The following is a 20097-nucleotide window of genomic DNA, read 5'->3' on the forward strand; positions in this document are numbered from 1 at the left end:
TAATTTTCTGTATCTTTTTAAATTAGAAAAGAAAATTAGTGTTTGCTTGAGCACTCAGGATTGCAGAACAGTTGTGGAGTTAAGAGTGTCTTAGACCCTCTGGAACCTGTCACCTGGGTCTGGATGGTCCTCCACTACCAGGGTGATCTCCGGCAAGTTAGCATCAACTGGGACACAGGTTCCTCATCTGTAGAATGGGAGTATAGTATGATACAGTCCCTTTCTTATAGGGTGATGATGAGGGTTAAAACACAAAGCAAGGACTATAGAAATGCCTACTTAATCAATAGGGGTGCCAAGACAGGCTATGTTTTAGGTCCAGGGGATAGAGCTGGAGCAAAACCAGACAGACAAGGACTCTGCTTTCATGGTGCTTACAGTCAAAGGGATGGGGGATGAGGAGCAATGAGCCGCAGACAATACACAGGTTAACAAAAATGAAACACCACGTGGGACTTAGCAGAGCATACTGTGTTGGAGCAGGCTAGGGGCGGTTTTAGGTTGAGGGCCTGGGACGGCTCTCTGAGGAAATCTGACCAGAGAAAGCACTGGGAGGATCAGGAAGAAAGGGGCTTCCTGCAGAGGTGACAGTGAGAGACAAAGGTGGAGGTGTTGGGCGACATGGTGGCGGAAGAGAGCGGAGACTGGGCTAAGGGGTTGCTAAGCGTGTACTAACAGGAGCAACAATCATAATACTAACGAAAAAAGTGTTGGGACTTGTACCAAAAGCGCATTTCCTGCAACCTACACTTGTGTTTTGCTATGAACTGAGATAGCAGACATACAACTTGCGGCGCAGGGATCTGTTTTAGTAGCAACCCAGTTGGGAGCACAGGAGCCTGTTGGGTTCGGTCAACCCGGGACTCCCCTCAGAAACCTGTCCTCAGTCCTCAGGCTCATCTGCGTGGGAAGCAAGCAGCTCCCGGGCTCTTCTCAGAGCCCAGTAACTCCCTCTGGGGCTTGTTAACCTGAAACTTTCTAACAAGCGTTTAACTAGCTGCCCTAGGGCTGTGCTGTGGTAAGGAGGTTAACAGGTCCCTTGGTGGTGCCAAGGCACTTCCCAGCCCAGCAACTCTGCTTGAGGGAGTATCTCCCCTAGCCCAGAGCTCCTTTGCTCATTCCCTGCACCCCATGGGAGAAGCCCCAGAACCCATGCTGCTGGCCCGAAGCCAGATGTCCCAAGCACCTTCTCTGAAACAGCTCAAGGGAAACCTACCTGCAGGCTCCAGGGCTCGGACAGCGCTGCTGTCTCCATTGTAGAAGCAGGAATTACCCTGTCTGCCGGCTGCTTCCCCTGCCAGGACAGGACTGTCTCCTGGCAGCCCCAACTGGCCCCCAGCCTTGCCCACCTCCCAGACTTCTCCTCTGGGAGGGCTATGTGAGGGGGAGTACCATGTGGATCCCACCACTTGTCTGTTAGTTTGTTGTACTATGGTGGCTTGCCTGTTGCTGTGATGCTGGAAGATATGCCACCTGGTATTTCAAATACCAGCAGGGTCACTCACGGTGGACAGGTTTTGGTGTAGCTTCCAGACTGACAGACTAGGAAGAAGGACCCAACCATCTACTCTGAAAAAAATTGACCAGTGAAAAACTTATGGATAGCAGTAGAACATTGTCAGATATAGTGCAGGAAGATGAGCCTTTCAGGTTGGGGAAATAGACTGGAGAAGAGCTGTCTCCTCAAAGTAGAGTCTACCTTAATGACGTGGATGTCGTTAAGGCTTCCCGGGTCCTCATTTATTGATGTGGTATGACTCAAAATAAGAAGTAAAGCTGCAAACATCCATTAGTAGTTGGAACATAGAATATACAAAGTATGAATCAAAGAAAATTAGAAGTTATCAAAAATGAAATGGAATGGTTAAAGATTGATATCCTAGGAGTTAGTGAGCTGAAATGGACTGGTACTGAGCATTTTGAATCTATCATATGGTCTGCTGTGCCGGACATGAAAAATTGAAGAGGAAAAGCGTCACATTCATTGTTAAAAAGAACATTTCAAGATTTAACCTGAAGTACAACACTGCCAGTGATAGGATAATACCTATATGCCCACAAAGAAGACGAATTAATACAACTATTATGCAACTATATGAACCAACCACTAATGAAGAAATTGCAGATTTTTATCAGCTTCTGCAGTCTAAAACTGATCAAACATGCAATCAGGATGTATTGATAATTACTGGTGTCTTAGGCTGGGTTCTCTAGAGAAGCAAAAGCAGTAATGCATATAAATATATATAAAAAAATATATGTAGAGAGAGATTTACATTAAGGAAACAGCTCATATGATTGTAGGAGTTGGAATGTCCCAAGTCCTTGGATCAAGATAGAGTCTTTTCCCAATTCATGGAGCCACAGAAGCTGGTGAACTCAAGATGAGCAGGTTGAAGAGAAGGCATCCCGCTCACAGGTTGTGACAGTCGAGGAATCCCCAAGGTTGGCAGGCAAGACTGCAAGGTTTCTCCTGAGTCAGCTGCAGGGGCTGGCAAACTCAAGACAGGCAGGTCGGGGAGCAGGACTCTTGCTCACAGACTGTGAAGATCAAGGAATCCCGAGATGGACAGGTAAGCTACTAGCTCAAGTCCCAAGAACCAAAGGTCAGACAAGAGACAGGTGCTGGATCTAGAACAAGACAACAACCTTTGCAAGGTGGGCAGGAAAAGGAAGTAGTCTGTGGAAGGCAGAAAGATGAAGGCTGAGGGGGTGGTGAGTTGCCACAGGCCCCACCCCCACTGGTACTACTCAGCAGATTCCATCATGGGGATGATCACATATCAAATTTCAACAGGAAAGTGATCACAACATTATACAACTTCCAAAGCACTGAGAATCATGGCCCAGCCAAGTTGGCATACAATCTTAACCATCACGACTGGTGATTGGAATGCAAAGGTTGGAAATAAAGAAGGATCAGTAGGTGGAAAACATGGCCTTGGTGATACAAATGACTCTGGAGATCACATGATAGAATTTTGCATGACCAATAACTTATTCGTTGGACATACCTTTTTTCAACAATGTAAATGGCAGCTATACACGTGGACCTCACCAGGTGGAATACACAGGAATCAAATTGACTACATCTGTGAAAAGAGAAGATAGAGAAGCTTAATATTATCAGCCAGAACAAGGCCAGGGGCTGACTGCAGAACAGACCATCAATTGCTCATATGCAAGTACAACTTGAAGCTGAAGAAAATTAAAACAAGTCCACAAGAGCCAAAGTACGACCTTGAGTATATTCCACCTGAATTTAGAGACCAACTCAAGAATAGATTTTACACACTGAACACCAGTGACCAAAGACCAGATGAGTTGTGGGTTGACATCAAGAACATCATACATGAAGAAAGCAAGAGGTCATTAAAAAGTCAGGAAAGAAAGAAAAGACCAAAATGGATGTCAGAAGAGACTCTGAAACTTGCTCTTGACTGTACTGTAGCTAAAGCAAATGGAAGAAATTATGACATAAAAGAGTTGAACAGAAGATCTCAAAAGATACTGCAAGAAGACAAAGTAAAGTATTATGACGAAATGTGCAAAGACCTGGAAATAGAAAACCAAAGGGAAGAACACGCTTGGCATTTCTCAAGCTGAAAGAACTGAAGAGAAAATTCAAGTGTCAAGTTGCAATATTGAAGGATTCTACAGGCAAAACATTGAATGATGCAGGAAGCAGCAAAAGATGAAACAGACAATGGAGTCATTGTACCAAAAAGAACTGGTCGATGTTCAACCATTTCAGGAGGTAGCATATGATCAAGAGCCAATGGTACTGAAGGAAGAAGCCCAAGCTACACTGAAGGCATTAGCAAAAAATTAGTCTCCAGGAAATGATGGAATAACAATTGAGATATTTCAACAAATGGATGCAATGCTGGAAACGCTCACTCCTCTATGCCCAGAAATTTGGCCAACCGGCTGAAAGAGATCCATATGCGTGCTCATCCCAAAGTAAAGTGATCCAACGGAATACAGAAATTATCAAACAATATCATTAATATCATACGCAAGTAAAATTTTGCTAAAAGATAATTTAAAAAGTCACAGCAGGGGACTGCCAGAGTTCAAGCTGGATTCAGAAGAGGACGAGGAACAAGGCATATCATTACTGATGCCAGATGGATCTTGGCTGAAAGTAGAGAATACCAGAAAGATGTTTACCTGTGTTTTATTGACTGTGCAAAGGCAATTGTGTGAATCATAACAAATTATGGACAACAGTAACAAGAATGGGAATTCTGGAACACTTAATTGTGCTTATGTGAAACCTGTGCATAGACCAAGAGGCAGTCCTTTGAAGAGAACAAAGAGATACTGCATGGTTTAAAATCAGAAAAGGTGTGCTTCAAGATTGTATTCTTTCGCCACACTTATTCAATCTGTATGCTAAGCAAATAATCTGGGAAGCTGGATTATATGAAGAAGAACCAGGCATCAGGATCGGAGGAAGACTAATGAACAGCCTGCCATATGCAGATAACACAACTTTGCTTGCTGAAAGTGAAGAGGACTTGAAGAACTTACTAATGAAGATCAAAGACCACAGCCTTCAATATGGATTACACCTCAACATAATGAAAACATAAATCTTCACAACTGGACCAATAAGCAACATCATGATAAATGGAGAAAATACTGAAATTCTCAAGGATTTCATTTTGGATCCACAATCAATGCCCACGGAAGCAGAATTCAAGCAATCAGATGATGGATTGCATTGGGCAAATCTGCTGCAAAACAGCTCTTTAAAGTGTTAAAAAGCAAAAATGTATTTTTGCGAGCTGAAGTGTGCCTGACTCAAGCCATGGTATTTTCAATGGCCTCATATGTCTGTGAAAGCTGTACAATGAATAAGGAAGACAGAAGAAGAACTGATGTCTTTGAATTATGGTATTGTCATAGAATATTGAATATAGCATGCACCGCCAGAAGAATGAACAAATCTGTCTTGGAAGAAGTACAATCAGGATGCTCCTTAGAAGTGAGGATGGCAAGACTTTGTCTCAAGTACTTTGGACATGTTATCAGGAGATAACCTGGAGAAGGACATCATGCTGGTAAAGTAGAGAGTCAAAAAAAAAAGAGGAATACCCTCCATGAGATGGATTGACAGTGGCTGCAACAATGGGCTCAAACATAGCAATGATTGTGAGGATGGTACAGGAATGGGCAGTGTTTCCTTCTGTTGTACACCTAATAAAAACAACAACAACCACGTGGAATATCTTTTCTTAGGGTTTGTTCTGGGTGTGGGAGAGAGCTTGGCATGTTCACTGGCTCCCCTAAACTTAACTGAATGTCAATGCTGTGTCCTAGATAGGAAACTGCAGATGCCAAAACAGGAACAGAGAAGGTGCTGAGGGAGTTCAAGGAAGGGGGGTGGGCATCTGCCACCTGGGGACTCAAGGAAGGCTTTCTGGAAAGGTGGTCTCTGAGCAGGTGGGTTCTACACTCAACTCCTGTATGAGTCCATGAGCCCTGGGAACAGGAGCCAACCAAGTACCCTCTTCCTCTGTGACCTGGAGGCCATCTGATGCTGGGCTCCCATTACCTTTCTGTTTTTCTTGGTTTTGGAGCCATCCTGTTCCAGTCCTCCTGTGAAAATGTCTTTCACTCCTCCATACAGCTAAGGGTTGGGGACTAATTTGTTTAGTTCTGGCTATACTTAAGCAGCTCAACTGCTAACCAAAAGTTTGGAAGTTGGAGTCTACCTAGAGGCACCTCAGAAGAAAGGCTTGGCATTCTACTTCTGAAAAATCAGTCACTGAAAACCCTATGAAGCAGAGTTCTACTCTAACACACATGGGGTTGCTGAGAGTCAGAATCAGCTCCATGGCAACTGGTACTGGTAGCTAAGTGCAGAGGCAGAGCCCAGACTTCAAGGAGTGGGGCATCGTGTGTCACTTTACTGGAGAGGCAAAAGGAAATTATCTTACAGGGCTGGTGTCTGGGAAACCACTTTAGCTCCATCTTTGCCCATTTGGAAATCCCTGTGAATTCAGATTTAAGGCTGCACAGGGCCTGGGAGACCATGGGGACCTTGAGCAATGTAGAGACCTGATCTGGTGACCCAGAGTCAGCCACTGACTATTTCTGAGCCTGTTTTCACATCTAGAAAATGTGATGGTGAAATGAGGTGATCTTGAAAAGTTCCTTTTGTCTCTAAATTTCCCTACTTTTCCGTCACTTAGATTTGTCCTTGTCTCGAGCATCTTTGCTGAATCTCCTACCCTTCATCAGGGTGGGTGAAGGCCAAGATGAAGAGCCCATTTTCTTGGCTGCCCTTAAGTACAGTTGGAGAAGGTAGCCCATGGGACATGGGAGGAGCCACCCACCCCCAAATACCTCCCAAGTGCCCCTCCTGTTATTGTTGTTCTTCCTAACTAGTTGATTCCCCTTTCCCCTCCCCCCAGAGCCCTTGGTCTGGGCCTGGGACACAGCAGAAAGTCAGAGAAATTACTGTCTGTCACCAGATCTATTCCAACCACTGGTTCACCTGTTCTGGGAGGGACAAAGCCAGCTATTGTCTAAGAAGGACCCTCACATGTGTCCTAGAAGACAAAGGGGGACTGGGCAAGTTTTTCAGAACAGTCTTTTTATCAGCCAGTCCTCAAAGACAAGAATTCAAGGAGCTTAAATGCAAAGTGTCAGGGTGGAACCAGAAGGGGGTTCTGAAATTATTTTGTCAAGTACCCACAGCGTGCTCTGCCTCCAGTTTTCACAAATGAGGAACCCAGGAATAGAATGCTGGTCCAACCATGGACTTGCCTCTCTCCTCCAGGCTCTGGGAGTATGAAGAGGGAGGGACATAGCAAAGCCGGAGGGGAGGAGATGGGGACTAAGATGATCTAGTGGGTTGGGAGATTCCTCATCTAAGGTCTTATCTAAGGCTTCTTTCTGCCCTGATCACCCTGCCTCCCGGCCCTGATTAAAAAGCTCTGGTTTTGGGCTTCCAGCATAGAGTTAATTAGGCTCCTCTATTCAGTTCTGTTCAGGATCGGTCTGTGCAAGATCCTTCTCTAGTCTTTAAGTTTATTTATTTTGTTTAATTCATTTATTTATCCTCTGTTGCACCCATGTCCTACCATTTCCCTCCCCCAGGCATTTCTGACAGATTCGCAGGCCTCTCTGTGTGCTTGTCCAGGGTGCCAGCATGTGTAAATGTCTGTGAATGGTATTGTGCTCTCAATTCCATCCCATTTCTTCCTTTTCCCTTGTCTTGTGTCTTTCAGCTCATCTACACGGCTGTCCATTCCCTAATGATGCTGAGAAACTGATCACCACTCAGCTCTTGGGAGGATTTCTTGGAACATGTACCCAGAGGAGAGATTTCTAGGTCTTGGCTTCCCCCTCCTCACTGCCAACTGTGAAGCCCTAGCCCACACTTGTCTTTCCAGACCTGACTTCCCATCATTTGGTTCCAGCCCACCTTTCTAGTGTCTCTAACACATCCAGAACCTCAGCCAGCTGGGCACTTACCTCTTATCTCCCCATTCCCCAGGCAACTTCCCCTCCTTCTGCAATGGATTTCCCACCCCCTGCACCTCATGTGGGTTTAGCCAAACCCTCTACACCTTTCTGAGCTCAAGGGCTCTCCAGGTCAAAGCCTTCATATGCCTCCTCTACACCAACTCCTTCTCCCTGTAATGTTCTGTCTTTGTGGGGTTGCCAGTCTGCTGCTGGCTAGGCTGTTATTTATTTTATTTTATAATATGTGACAGTTTGTGTGTAACCCTCAGGTGCTAGCTCAGGATCATGCACAGAAAGAGCCAAATAAATGGGACTTTTCTGAATGACCCCGGAGCAGAGGCTGCCTGGAGCAAATTTGCTTGCTCCACAGAGATGGCCAGAATTGTCCTGCCTGGATGGCTCTTAATATAGGTCCCCAGCCCTGTGAATATCTGACAGCTACCAAAGTGGGTCTTCAGGAAATATATGGACATAGTGATATCCCAGGCAACTAAGGAATGATGGTGGCTGTGAGTAGAGCGGAGAGAACCTCAGCCCATTACGGCATCCTTAGGCAGGCCTTTGGCAACTTCCCTGTTCCAGCCCTTTCCTCTTCAACTTACCTTGGCCAGTCTCCTTGGTCTGGTTTTCCAGGTCCCCGCAATCACGACCCATCCTCCTGGTTATATGTGTTTCCCACTGTGCTTCAAAGTTCCCATCACCCAGAAGTCCCACCACATGCATCCTCACCATTATGCCTTTTCTTTTTTTTTTAATATTAATAATAATATGCAAGAACCAACACATTGTCTTGCTATGGTACCGGGCCCTGTGCTTACTTTTACAGACTTTATCCACTTTACTGTCACAACAACCTTCCGAAGTAGGTACAACTATAATCTCCATTGTACAGATGAAGAAACTGAGAACTGTCAAGCGTAACAGATAGCGAGAGTGGAATAGTCTGGGCTCCCCTCTCCTCCCTTCTTTTCTCCCCTCTCTTCCCTTCCCTTCACCTAACATTAGATTCATTCTTCAAGGTCTAGTTCAAATCTCCATGAAAATGTCCCTAGCTCTTTCAGACCAATGAGATGGCATAATGTTGTATTTTAATAATAACAACTAAAGAGTTGTCAAGGATTTGATTTTACTTGGATTCACAATCAATGTCCATGGAAGCAGCAGTCAAGAAATCAAATGATGTAGTGCATTGGGCAAATCTGCTGCAAAAGACCTTCTTAAAGTGTTGAAAAGCAAAGACGTCATCTTGAGGACAAAGGTGCACCTGACCCAAGTCATGTTATTTTCAATGGCCTCTTTTTTTTCATACGCAGGCAAAAGCTGGAGAAGGAATAGGTCCCCAGCCCTGTGAATATCTGACCCCTACTACAGTGGGTCTCCAGGAAATATGTGGACATAGCTCTGTCCCAGACAACTAATGGTGGTGGCTGTGAGTAGAGAGAGGAAGAAGAATTGATGCCTTTGAATTATGGTGTTGGCAAATAATATTGAATATACCATGGCCTGCCAGAAGAATGAACAAATCTGTCTTGGAAGCAGTACAGCCGGAATGCTCCTTAGAAGCGAGGATGGCGAGACTTTGTCTCACGTATTTGGGCATGTTATCAGGAGGGACCATTCCCTGGAGAAGAACATCATGCTTGGTAAAGTAGAGGGTCAGCAAAAAAGAGGAAGACCCACAATGAGCTGGATTGGCACAATGGCTGCAACAATGGGTTCAAACGTAGCAACGATTGTGAGGATGGCGCAGTACCACGCGCTGTTTTGTTCTGTTGTACAGAGTCGCTATCAGTTGGAACCAAATCGACCGTACCTAACAACAACAATGTTGAAAGGGGCAGAGTGGGAAGCGTGGGAAAGGGGGCGTATCGGCCTAACATCCTGGGGATTATGGTATTGTTTTTACCTAGCTTACATAGTTAACTTTTGCATATCCCAGGGATTCTGTGATTTTACGGTTTCCTTCTCTCCCCCCCCCCCGCCCCCACTTGTCTTTTCCATGATTCTATGAAGTTTAAAACTAACCTCTGTTCTTCCTTGGCAGGTAGAACAACAAGCAATAAATGTGGAAGAGAGAAAGACTAAACCAAGGGCCAGTCTCGTGACCGGAACCAAGATGGCATCAGAGAATCTTTGAGAATACTCACAGAAGGTCCGGAAAGGGGCCATCATGCCCACCTCAAGGGGGAACTAACACATTCCTTGAGTTCTTCAAACCCAAAACCCATCCCTATAAAACCCTCCGGTCGGCCTCCAACAGACAGATGTTGGAGGAGCCCGTTTCTCTCTGTCTCTCGTATACCGGTATACAATGCTGCTGCTCACCTCACACCTGTCTCAGTATTGGCTTCTGCGGCAGGTGGCTTGAATCTGCGCTTTGCGGTAACAATTTCTTTTGTCTAATATTACCTCCCCTTCTTGAGGAAGGGCCTATGCCATTTCTTTTTTTTTTAACTGCACTGAATCTCTTATTATCTGGGATATTCTGTTCTTCAGTAAATACTTCTTGATCCATTGATAATGACTGGTCTCCTAGCTCTCTGCTGCCCTCATGTGGCTGTTTATTTTCCTTGTGGGGAAAGGTTATGTCTGATGCCCTCGACTCACAACAGCAAAGATTCATGTGAATATGACAATTAAGATCCCTACTTTTATGGAACTTCCAGCCTAGCTTTAATAAATCACACACACAAATACATGAAATCCACATATATTTTAATAAATTACAAACGGAAACACATACACCAACATCCGTTGGCAACTACAGGCGTAAAGCTGTTTTCTATATTCATATTTTGGGTTTATTACCTTTCAAATATGCATAAAATAAATTTAATTAATTGGGAGAAATGTGGGCAAAAAATGGAGGGTTTCATAGAGAAGGCCAAGACTCTTATTTCTCTACAATTATTCCCTAACCCACTGAAATTCATTGGACAATTAAAGGCTGATTTTATTCAGGGTTTTGCAATAGGGAGGACATTCACTAAGGAGGAACGTCTCAAAGAAAAGGAGAAAACGTAAGGTCTCATAGAAAAGTGAGTTACTGAGGAAGGATGGAGACGGGTCTTATCTTGAAATATGCAAAAGCAGGGTAGTGTTTGTAGTCACCCATTTCTGGGAACACAAAAAATTTAGGTATTTCTTAACCATTCCTATTTTCAGGCAACTGAGTGCTTGGGTAAAGTTCAATACTGCCATGATCTAGTCTCATGCCTTTAAATATCATTTGTACCTTCTGTTAAGAAAAATTACCCAAAATTTGCAAGTAAGGCTGGAGGAATGCCACATCCTTTCAACATAATTGTTTCACAGGCTCACTAAGGATTATATATTCTCTAAGAGGCTATACCTGTGTTTGACTTTGTTATTTACTATTTGATCAGAGCTCAGACATTGTGAAGTTACATCATAAACTTGTAAATTTCTGTTGGTTGGGAAAAATATAATCCCAAAGATTATAATTTATTACCCCATAGGACATTAACCAGTATTATACCTACCTGTGATGGTTATGGTCGTGTGTCAACTTGGCTGGGCATGATTCTCAGTGTTTTGGCAGTCGTGTAATGTTATGATCACTTTCCTGTTGAAATTGGATAGGTGATCACCCCCATGATGGGATCTGGTGAGCGGTACTGGTTGGGGGGGGGGCCTGTGACAGCTCATTGTCCCCTCAGCCTTCATCCCTCTGCCTTCTGCTGCCTGGATCTTCCTGCTCCCCTCGCTGGGGCTTTTGCTTGTTCTGGATACTGCAGCTGACTTCTGTTCCTCTTACCTCTGGTTCTTGGGACTTGAGCTAGCAGTTGGCCTGGCAATCTTGAAATTTGTAGATCTTCACAGCCTGTTCTCTGGCCTGCTGATCTTGGGTTTACCAGCCCCTGCAGCTACATGAATCAGGAGAATGCTCTTTCCTGCTCTATGGACTTCGGACGTCACAATCTCTAAAAACCATGTGAGCCATTTCCTTGATATAAATTTATGTCTCTATGTATACAGTTTACTCTAGAGAACCCAGCCTAAGACACTAACCTAACAATTTTATTCTCTAATTTCTCTATTAAATTGCCTATAAATCCCCAGCTCCTCAAGTGTTCTTTAAACTAGAGTTGTCATCTTACTGGTTTCTTCGTTAATTAATAAATTGAATAAAATCTTTGATGTGCGTTTGTTTTATATTTGCGTGAGGGTCATGTTTTCACCTTTTAAAAATTATGTTTTGACAGTGTTGGAGGTCCCACCCAGGTAACTGGGTGGACTCACCTGATGGAGCCAGGTAACGTTCTTTGCTGACGAAGTATTCCTCATGGGCCGTTTCAGCCTAAGCGTGTATTATCCCGGAGCACTGGGGGTGAAGTGCTTAACAGCTCAGGCTGCTAACCACAAAGCTGGCAGTTTGAATCCACCAGTAGTTCCTTGGACCAACAGGCCATCAGAATATTCATTTTTTTTTTAAATTGAACTTTAGATGAAGGTTTACAGAACAAACTAGTTTCTCACCAAACAAGAAAATTCATTTTTTAAAAAAGAATGTTAGAATAAGATTTCTAGATTAGATACAAAACTGATGTGGAGTCATATTTTCTAGTGGACATAAGTCTACAATTTAACATAGAACTGCATCATATCTGGACTCACATCAAATAATAAATAGCAAAGTCAAACACAGGTACATTCTCCAAAATTAAATAATTATTGATTGGACCTGTGAAACTGACATTGACAGGACATGCGTCATCCTATATCTTTACTTCTAAATTTTGAATAAGTTTTAACAGTGTGCCTCTTCTGATCATCAGCGATCGCCAATGATTATTTTTAGTCACAAAAATAAAGGCTGCCTCCTTGTATTTTTGCCCCGATTATTTACAAAGGTGCAGCTAGACATGTTAATTAACACATATAAAAAGCTTCAATTAAACATAAAGAATTGAGCAAACTAAAGGCTGAGAATTAATTTCTGTCTAGAATTTTCCATAAAGAATCTCAAGTTGGACTTTTAAAAATTTGTTATTTGCCTTCTTTCTAAAAGCTAGGAAACCAAACCCAAGACACTTCCTCTAACAGATTTCATTCACAGTAACCATAAATTTGGGTAAATTTCCCCTCTTCTTGAGGGCCTCCAAATTTGCAACGGTTCTTAGCCTGCCAAGAAATGATCTTTCTCACCACCTGTAAGAGGTACCAAGCAAGTTTTTCTGGGAAGGCTTTATAGGCATTAGCGCCACTATAAATTAAAATTTCTATTCCTTCATGCTGAGCTTGTTATACCTGACTCAATGAACATTATTCTCAAGTGTCAGTCTCCAGGTATGACCAATCTAATTGAAAAATGGTAAGAAAGAAGGGCAGGTGATTATTATTTTTTATTATCATTGTTGTAAAAATATAGATAACATGACACTTGCTAATTCAACATTTTTCACGTGTACAATTCAATAAACCAATTATATCAATCATGTTGTGCAACCATCACCAATATTTACTTTCAGATTTTCCATCCACATAAACAAAAACTCAGTGCTACCTAAACAATGGTTTCCTCCTTTCCCCTCCCTTCTCATCCCTGGTTTAAAAAAAACAAAAACAAAAACAAACCCGTTGTTGTGGAGTCAATTCGATTCTGACTCATAGTGACCCTATAGAACAGAGTAGAACTGCCCCAGGGAGTTTCTAAGGAGGACCTGGTGGATTCAAACTGCCAACCTTTTGGTTAGCAGCCATAGCACCTAACCACTACGCTACCAGGGTTTCCCCACCCCTGGTAATCACTACTAAACTCTGATCTGTATGCATTTGAAGAAGGGCAGATTCTTATTGCCATGAAAAGTAAGGAAACTCAGGAAAAGTATTTCTTGAAATTTGAAATTAAAAATATTAATTTTAATTTGCTTTTGTAAGAATGTTGAGATAATTAAGAACTATGGAGTATACCAAACAAACTTAATTAATTCTAGCATCTCTGTTTTCATAAGACTAAGGAACATATCTTTGTGTTTTCCAGGGGCTCAGAAGTTCAAAAGAAGTTTTAGGTGTAAAAAATATCGAAAATTTTCAAAATTTGGGATCTGATCTAAGGAAGGGCAAAAATCAAAAGAATTGTCAGGTGCTACCTCAGCCTGAGACCAGAAGAACTAGGTGGTGCCTGGCTACAACTGGTGACAGGGAACACAACAGAGAATCCCTGATGGAACATGTGAGCAGTGGGATGCAGACCTCGACTTCTCATAAAAAGACCAGACTTAATGGTCTGACTGAGACTAGAAGGACCCTGGAGGTCATGGTCCCCAGACCTTTTGTTATCCCAAGACAGGAACCATTCCCAATGCCAACTCTTCAGACAGGGATTGGACTGGACTATAAGATAGAAAATGATACTGGTGAGGAATGAGCTTCTTGGCTCAAGTAGACACATGAGACTCTGTGTGCAACTCCCGTTTGGAGGGGAGATGAGAAGGCACAGCGGCACAAAAACTGGCTCAATGGACGCAGGGAATACAGGGTGGAGAGAAGGAGTGTACTGTCTCATTAGGGGGAGAGCAACTAGGAGTATATAGCAAAGTGTATATAAGTTTTTGTATGAGAGACTGACTTGATTTGTAAACTTTGACTTAAAGCACAATAAAAAAAAGAATTGTCAGAGGAAATTTGGTCACATGATTAAGATCATCACAGCCTGATAACTAATACTTAGCTATCTATTTAATCAAAATAACAATTCAATATTAGACATAGAAGAAGGTAGCACTATTGAAAAGCATCTTGGAGCTTTTGATGTAAGGAACTTATTTTGTTTTATTACTTTACCTCTGTTATTTCAATAATCAAGGACATATTCATCTGTTGATGGGTATTTGGGTTTCTACTTTTTGGCCTGTTGTTCTTACAACTAGCTTTACTGTCTGACTTCTTTTAACAAATGAGTTGAATAAAATCTCTGATACATTTATTCTATAATTGCATGAAAGGTTATTCTTAACTTTATGAAATTATACTTTGACAAATTCATACAGAAAAGGGATATTTCATTTCTTTTTTAACAGTTTTCAAGATAATGAATTAAGGACAGACATTTAAAAATACTTGATGACAGAAATGGTAAGTGGTGAACATATTCAGAAAGGAGGATAGACCCTTAACAGAAGCACATTAATCAATGACAGCAGGAAGGGCTGGGGAATCAGGCAGGCGTTATTCCAATCTGGAGCTGTGTGTCCTTGTGACCAAACTTCACCACCAATCAGGGGGGTGTCTGAGCTACAGTTTCCTCTCCTATAAGGTGAGGAAAGCTGATGTACCTCCATCTCCTTGAAGGAAATGGGCCTGAAATGGAAGCAGGAGAGACCTGGGAAATTTGGAGAGCAGAAAATTCCAGGAGAAAGAAAGTCTTATGTAAGTGTTTCAAGAAAGACCATAGAACTATTCTAGAGTCTCCTCTCATCTTGTGAAAATAAGCGTTGACTAAGGTGCTTGGGACACACACCACACATAGGCAGGAAATAACCAGAGCCTTCCACTAGGGCTATGAAAATATTTTGAAGAAATCCATCAAGGTTGGTTAAAATAAGAAGAATATTGAATATACAGCCAAATGGGCTGCCAAAAAAAAAAAAAAAAAAAAAGAACAAATGGACTGCCAAAAAAATGAACAAATGAATCTGAGAAGAAATACAACCAGAATGCTTCTTAGAAGAGAGGATGGTGAGACTTTGTCAGGAAAGACCAATCACTAGAAAAGGACATCATGTTTGGTAAAGTAGAGGGTCAGCAAAAACAAGGAAAACCCTCAACGAGATGAATTATCCCAATAGCCACAACAATGGACTCAACCATACCAATGATCAAGAAGATGGTACCGGACTGGGCTACATTGTGTTCTTTGTACACATAAGATTGCCATGAGTCAGAGCAGACTCCATGGAAACTAACAACAACAAAAATGAGTAGAAAAGGGGTTCTGCTATGACCAAGGAAAGTTGCTTCTGTTTTTAAAAATCCTTGGAAACCCCTCTTCTGCCACACTTTTGTTCCCATTTTCTGGCGATTAAACCTCCAAGGGATGGGAGCCTCCTACAAAGTTCTCTGATCACCTCAGCTGTTCCAACAAACAGTCTTTCTCCCAGGCGAAGGTGGAGAGGAAAACTGGGAAGTGAGGGGGAGGGGCCTAACCAATCTGAGCCCCAGTTTCCTCATCTGTAAAACGGAAATAATAATGTGAGCCATGAAATGCTTGTGAGAATTAAACTGGATATACAATCTAAAGTCATCTGCTCATAGTAGGCCTTAAGAATTGCAGTTACTATTAATGCCACTGCTCTGTTCTCTCCAAAGCCTAAAAGTTGAGCAAACACCTGTGGTGTATCCTAACCCAGAACTGCATTCTGTCTTCACTTTTCCTCTGCCTTCAGCAAAGATCATTTTTTTGCTCAGAAAAAGATAGTTTTTTTTTTTTTGCAAATATGTACAAAAGGCTGCTAAAGAGCTTAGATGGGTGGATACAAATAAATTTTCAACTAGCAGTTCAAATTCTGCCATTTATATTCCATTCTTGATCCCCCAAAGGGGAAACCATTTAGCCAATTTTCCTGTCACAGAAGCTAAAGTGATAAAAGAGGACATTTTTACACAAGGATCGTATGTATGCAGCACTTTCATGTGAATTCACTATGTGTCAGACACCGTGAATACACAATAATCAAGTCTTCACCCTTTTCCTTGTGAATCTCAAAGACTTCACCTTTTCATTCCTTTAAAAAATCTTTAAAAAGTTTCCAATTACACGAATGAAAGGTGGGAACTCTCCAAAGAGAGTTGTACAGGATAATTTTCTGCCATAAGTAGGCTTTTCATCTAAGATACTAGTGTGAGGCTATGCTAGTGTGAGTTGTTAAACAGGTAGAAAAGTGGTGCCTATAAATACACATAAAGAACAAAGCAGGGTGCCTGGCACATAGTAAACTTTGAATAAATGGTAGATGAGCAGGAAGAGCTAAGTAGTTAAGCTCAGGGCATCCTCTTTTAGTAGCAGAAACTTCAGTTTTAAATAATAAGTGACAAAAATTCCAGTGTCTTACTTCTACATAGTACTTCAGTTTACGAAGTATTACATTCTTCTTGATCATTATTTTACAAAAGAACCAGTGTATAAAAGATTGGGGGATGGGAAGTTTGTTTTTAATTGGAGCTAGAGAGCACCGCTTTAGGGTTTAAAAACCTCTTTCTAAGTATGTGGTGACTCTCCCAGTATCCCTGTGAGGTAGTGCAGGTGTGGTGATCGTTATTACTAATGAGTAAACTGAGACTCATTGTTATTTACCCAGTGTCACAGAGCCAGGAGGTAGCAGAGCCAGGCTCAGGATGCCCTGACTTTCAGTTCTGGATGCTGATTCTACAACGATCCAGCCCCTTTCTCAGTGCCCCCATCACCTCCCGGTTCCTCAAGCTATAAATGAGGGGGTTGAGCATAGGAGTAAGGACTGTATAGAAGACAGAGACCACCTTGTCATGGCTAGGGGCCCTGTAGTGCTTAGGCCTCAGGTAGATGAACATGGTCGCTCCATAGAAGAGGGAGACAGCTGTCAAGTGGGAGGAGCACGTGGCCAGAGCCTTTTTACGAGCCTGAGTAGAACACATATGGAGTACAGCCCCCAGGATACGAGCATAGGAGGCCACGATGATGGAGAAGGGGAGGAAGAGCATGAAGACACAGCAAGCAAATATTACGTTCTCAAAAAGGGATGTGTCTATACAGGCCAGCTTCAATACAGATAACATCTCACAGAAGAAGTGGTTCACATCCCTCAAGCCACAGTAGGGGAAGGTCATTACTATCACCATCTGAATCAAACCATCTATGATCCCAAACACCCACGATCCTCCAACAATCTGAAGACAGATTCTCTGACTCATGAGGATGGGATAGTGGAGTGGGTAGCTAACGGCCACATAACGGTCATAAGCCATGAGTCCCAGCAAGAGCCCCTCAGAGCCCACAAGAGAAACAAAGAGACCAATTTGTACGCCACAACCCACAAAGGAGATAGACTTCCTGCCAGACAGGAAGTTGACTGCCATCTTTGGCACATTAGTACAGACCAGCATGAGGTCCATGATGGAAAGCTGGCTGAGGAAGAAGTACATGGGTGTGTGAAGTCGAGGATCTATAATGATGAGGAGGATGAGGAGAACATTCCCACAGAGGGCCACTGTGAAGACCACCATGAGTGCAGAGAAAAGAACAAGATCAGTTGGACTGTGGGAAAAGATGCCCAAGAGGACAAAGTCGTCTGTGGATGATCGGTTCGACCAGGTCTCCATGGCTCAATTGTTTCCGGTCACCTGAGAACATGGACAAAATAAAAGTTTGGACTCACTGGCATTTCTTTATTTATCTCTTCATTCTACTTCTTCAGTCAGTGGTTTTTATTGTAACTCATCAGGATTCAAAATAAGTTTTGGGACATAGAAAGAGCACTCCTTCATATCTCCACGCCATAGAAATAGAGCCCTTGTAGCTCACAGACTGGGACTACATATTCATATTTATATATCCATACCAGGAAGGGTAAAAACAGGACTACTACAAAATCCTTCTTCAGCATCCAAAGTCTTGGTTTTGTCAGGAGATAATAACTTTTTTTTTTTAAATCAGGGATCATACGGACTTAAAAAAGTATTTCTAACAGGACTTGGACAATTTTTTCCCACAGAAATAATTTATATTTGCAACAGCAAGGGAGAGGATTGCAGCATGAATTGCTGTTTACCCTGTATATCTTTCTCTATGTTCTGAGAGTTTTAGCATGCTAGTCATCCCGTTATGTTTATGATGTAGATAAAGGAAGTCTTCATCTAGTTCCCCATATGAGAAAGGAAGGGTTGTAATTGAATGCCGTCATAGTCAATGGTATTGTGGGTGACAGGAAAGTCATAGGTGAGCTGTGTCTTCACAGACCAGATCACAGCCTGTCTCCTACCCAAAAAGATGAGCTTAGGTGTTCTTGCTACCAACAGCACCCAGGTGTGTTGTTGAAGGAATTTTCTACCTGAGCAATTGCTATTCCCACAGCCTTCAAGCACCATCTTTCATCATGGTAATAAGGGCTCAATGCTTAACCAACCAGCACAAGTAAGCCCCACCCCAGACCTTGCCTCATAGCAGAAGTTCCTCTTCCTGTGCTGAAGATGCCTAGTGCTGCCCACCATGTGTTGAGACCCTCAGCTCCAAGCACCTTCAAGGAGATAAGTGCACTCTTGGTCTTTCTGTGTCGCTTTCTCATCATACTTCTCACAATTTTCACACTTCTTTCTGGTCACCACACTCATATATAACAAGTGCCTCACCCAAGAAAAGTCTTTTATTATTTTTTTTCTGAAGAAACAGCAAAGAATATCTGAGTCCTGTGTCCAAGAACCATCTCAGTTATCACTAAGTGTGAGTTTTGTCCAGTGCTCTGAGCTTCTGTCAGATGCAGCTGCATCCCTGTGAAATGAGGATAATTATGCCAGTTCTCTATTCCTGCACTCTTGTGAGCCTCCAATGAGGAAGTTTATGTGAAATTTTCCAAGAAAAAGCTCTAAAATCTCTGTTTACTACAATCACTACTATGTGATTGACTAATAGTATTTATCTTTCTATATTGGATGGCTCCCTTTGGCTCCACTATGTTCTCAGCATCTCCCCTCACATGTCCAAGAGGCTTGTCCTACCTGATGTGCCAGACAGGGCTCTTTGTCCTCCCCTGAAGAGTTGCCTGTCCTCCCACTTTCTCTGTCTCAGTTAACAGTAGTTCCTTCCAGTTGCCCAGGTACAACACTTGATGTCTCTTTGACTCTTCTCTTTCTATCACATATCTAATCCATCAGAAAACACTGTAGGTTCTTCTTTCAAAATATAACTGCTGCCTGACTGCTTCTCTCTTCTTCCGTGCTCCCTCCTTCCCATGCCATCTTCCCACTTCCTGGATGAACACAATGGTTCCTAATTGTACCAGTCTCCTAATTCCTCTTTTGCTCCCCAGTCTTTTTGCAACACAGCAGTGGAGCGAGCCCATCTCAGTAAGAACAAAGGTAAAAATACTTCAAGATTAAAAAGCAAAACTGTCATTGGTTGGCCCCCATCACTGCCCATATCCCCTTTCTTCTGCTCTCCATGGAGCTCCCTGTCTCCAGGCTCACCAGACTCCCTGCTGTGAGGGAGGAACAGCAGGGAGACATCAGCCCTAAGTGGCCTTGGTGCTCACTCTTACCTCTTCATGGAAGACTCTTCCCAGATATTCTTCACCTTGTTCACTCACCTCTTTCCTACCTCTTCAGCAAGACCTTTCCTCAACACCCTACTTAAAGTTACAATCCTTCTGCCCCTCTTGCTCCTCCATTCCCTGACTTATGTCTCCTATAGCACTCAAGCCATTGGACAGGCTTCATCTTATTCACATGAGTGTCTCTGCTTTCTAACTAGAACTTATGTTCCCTGATGCCACTTTTGTTCACAGTGGGATCTCTGGCTCTTAGAACAGTGCCTGTCATATATTATGTTCTCATAAATATTTGTTGAAGGAATAATAATAAAAAACCCCTATAATAGTTACATTAAACTAAAACATCTCAAGAAAT

At 42.6% G+C, this 20097-nt stretch overlaps 1 protein-coding gene across 1 annotated transcript; it reads right to left on the reverse strand.

Moving 5' to 3' along the window:
* Positions 1-16851: 16851 nt before the first annotated feature.
* LOC100670482 (olfactory receptor 2V2) lies at positions 16852-17981 on the reverse strand. The gene has a single exon (XM_003404917.3). It carries the CDS (start codon positions 17797-17799, stop codon positions 16852-16854), a length of 948 nt encoding a protein of 315 aa, XP_003404965.1. The 5' UTR covers positions 17800-17981.
* Between the last annotated feature and the right edge of the window lie 2116 nt (positions 17982-20097).

This window comes from Loxodonta africana, chromosome 2 (assembly GCF_030014295.1).
Source record: "Loxodonta africana isolate mLoxAfr1 chromosome 2, mLoxAfr1.hap2, whole genome shotgun sequence".
Classification (NCBI taxonomy): domain Eukaryota; kingdom Metazoa; phylum Chordata; class Mammalia; order Proboscidea; family Elephantidae; genus Loxodonta; species Loxodonta africana.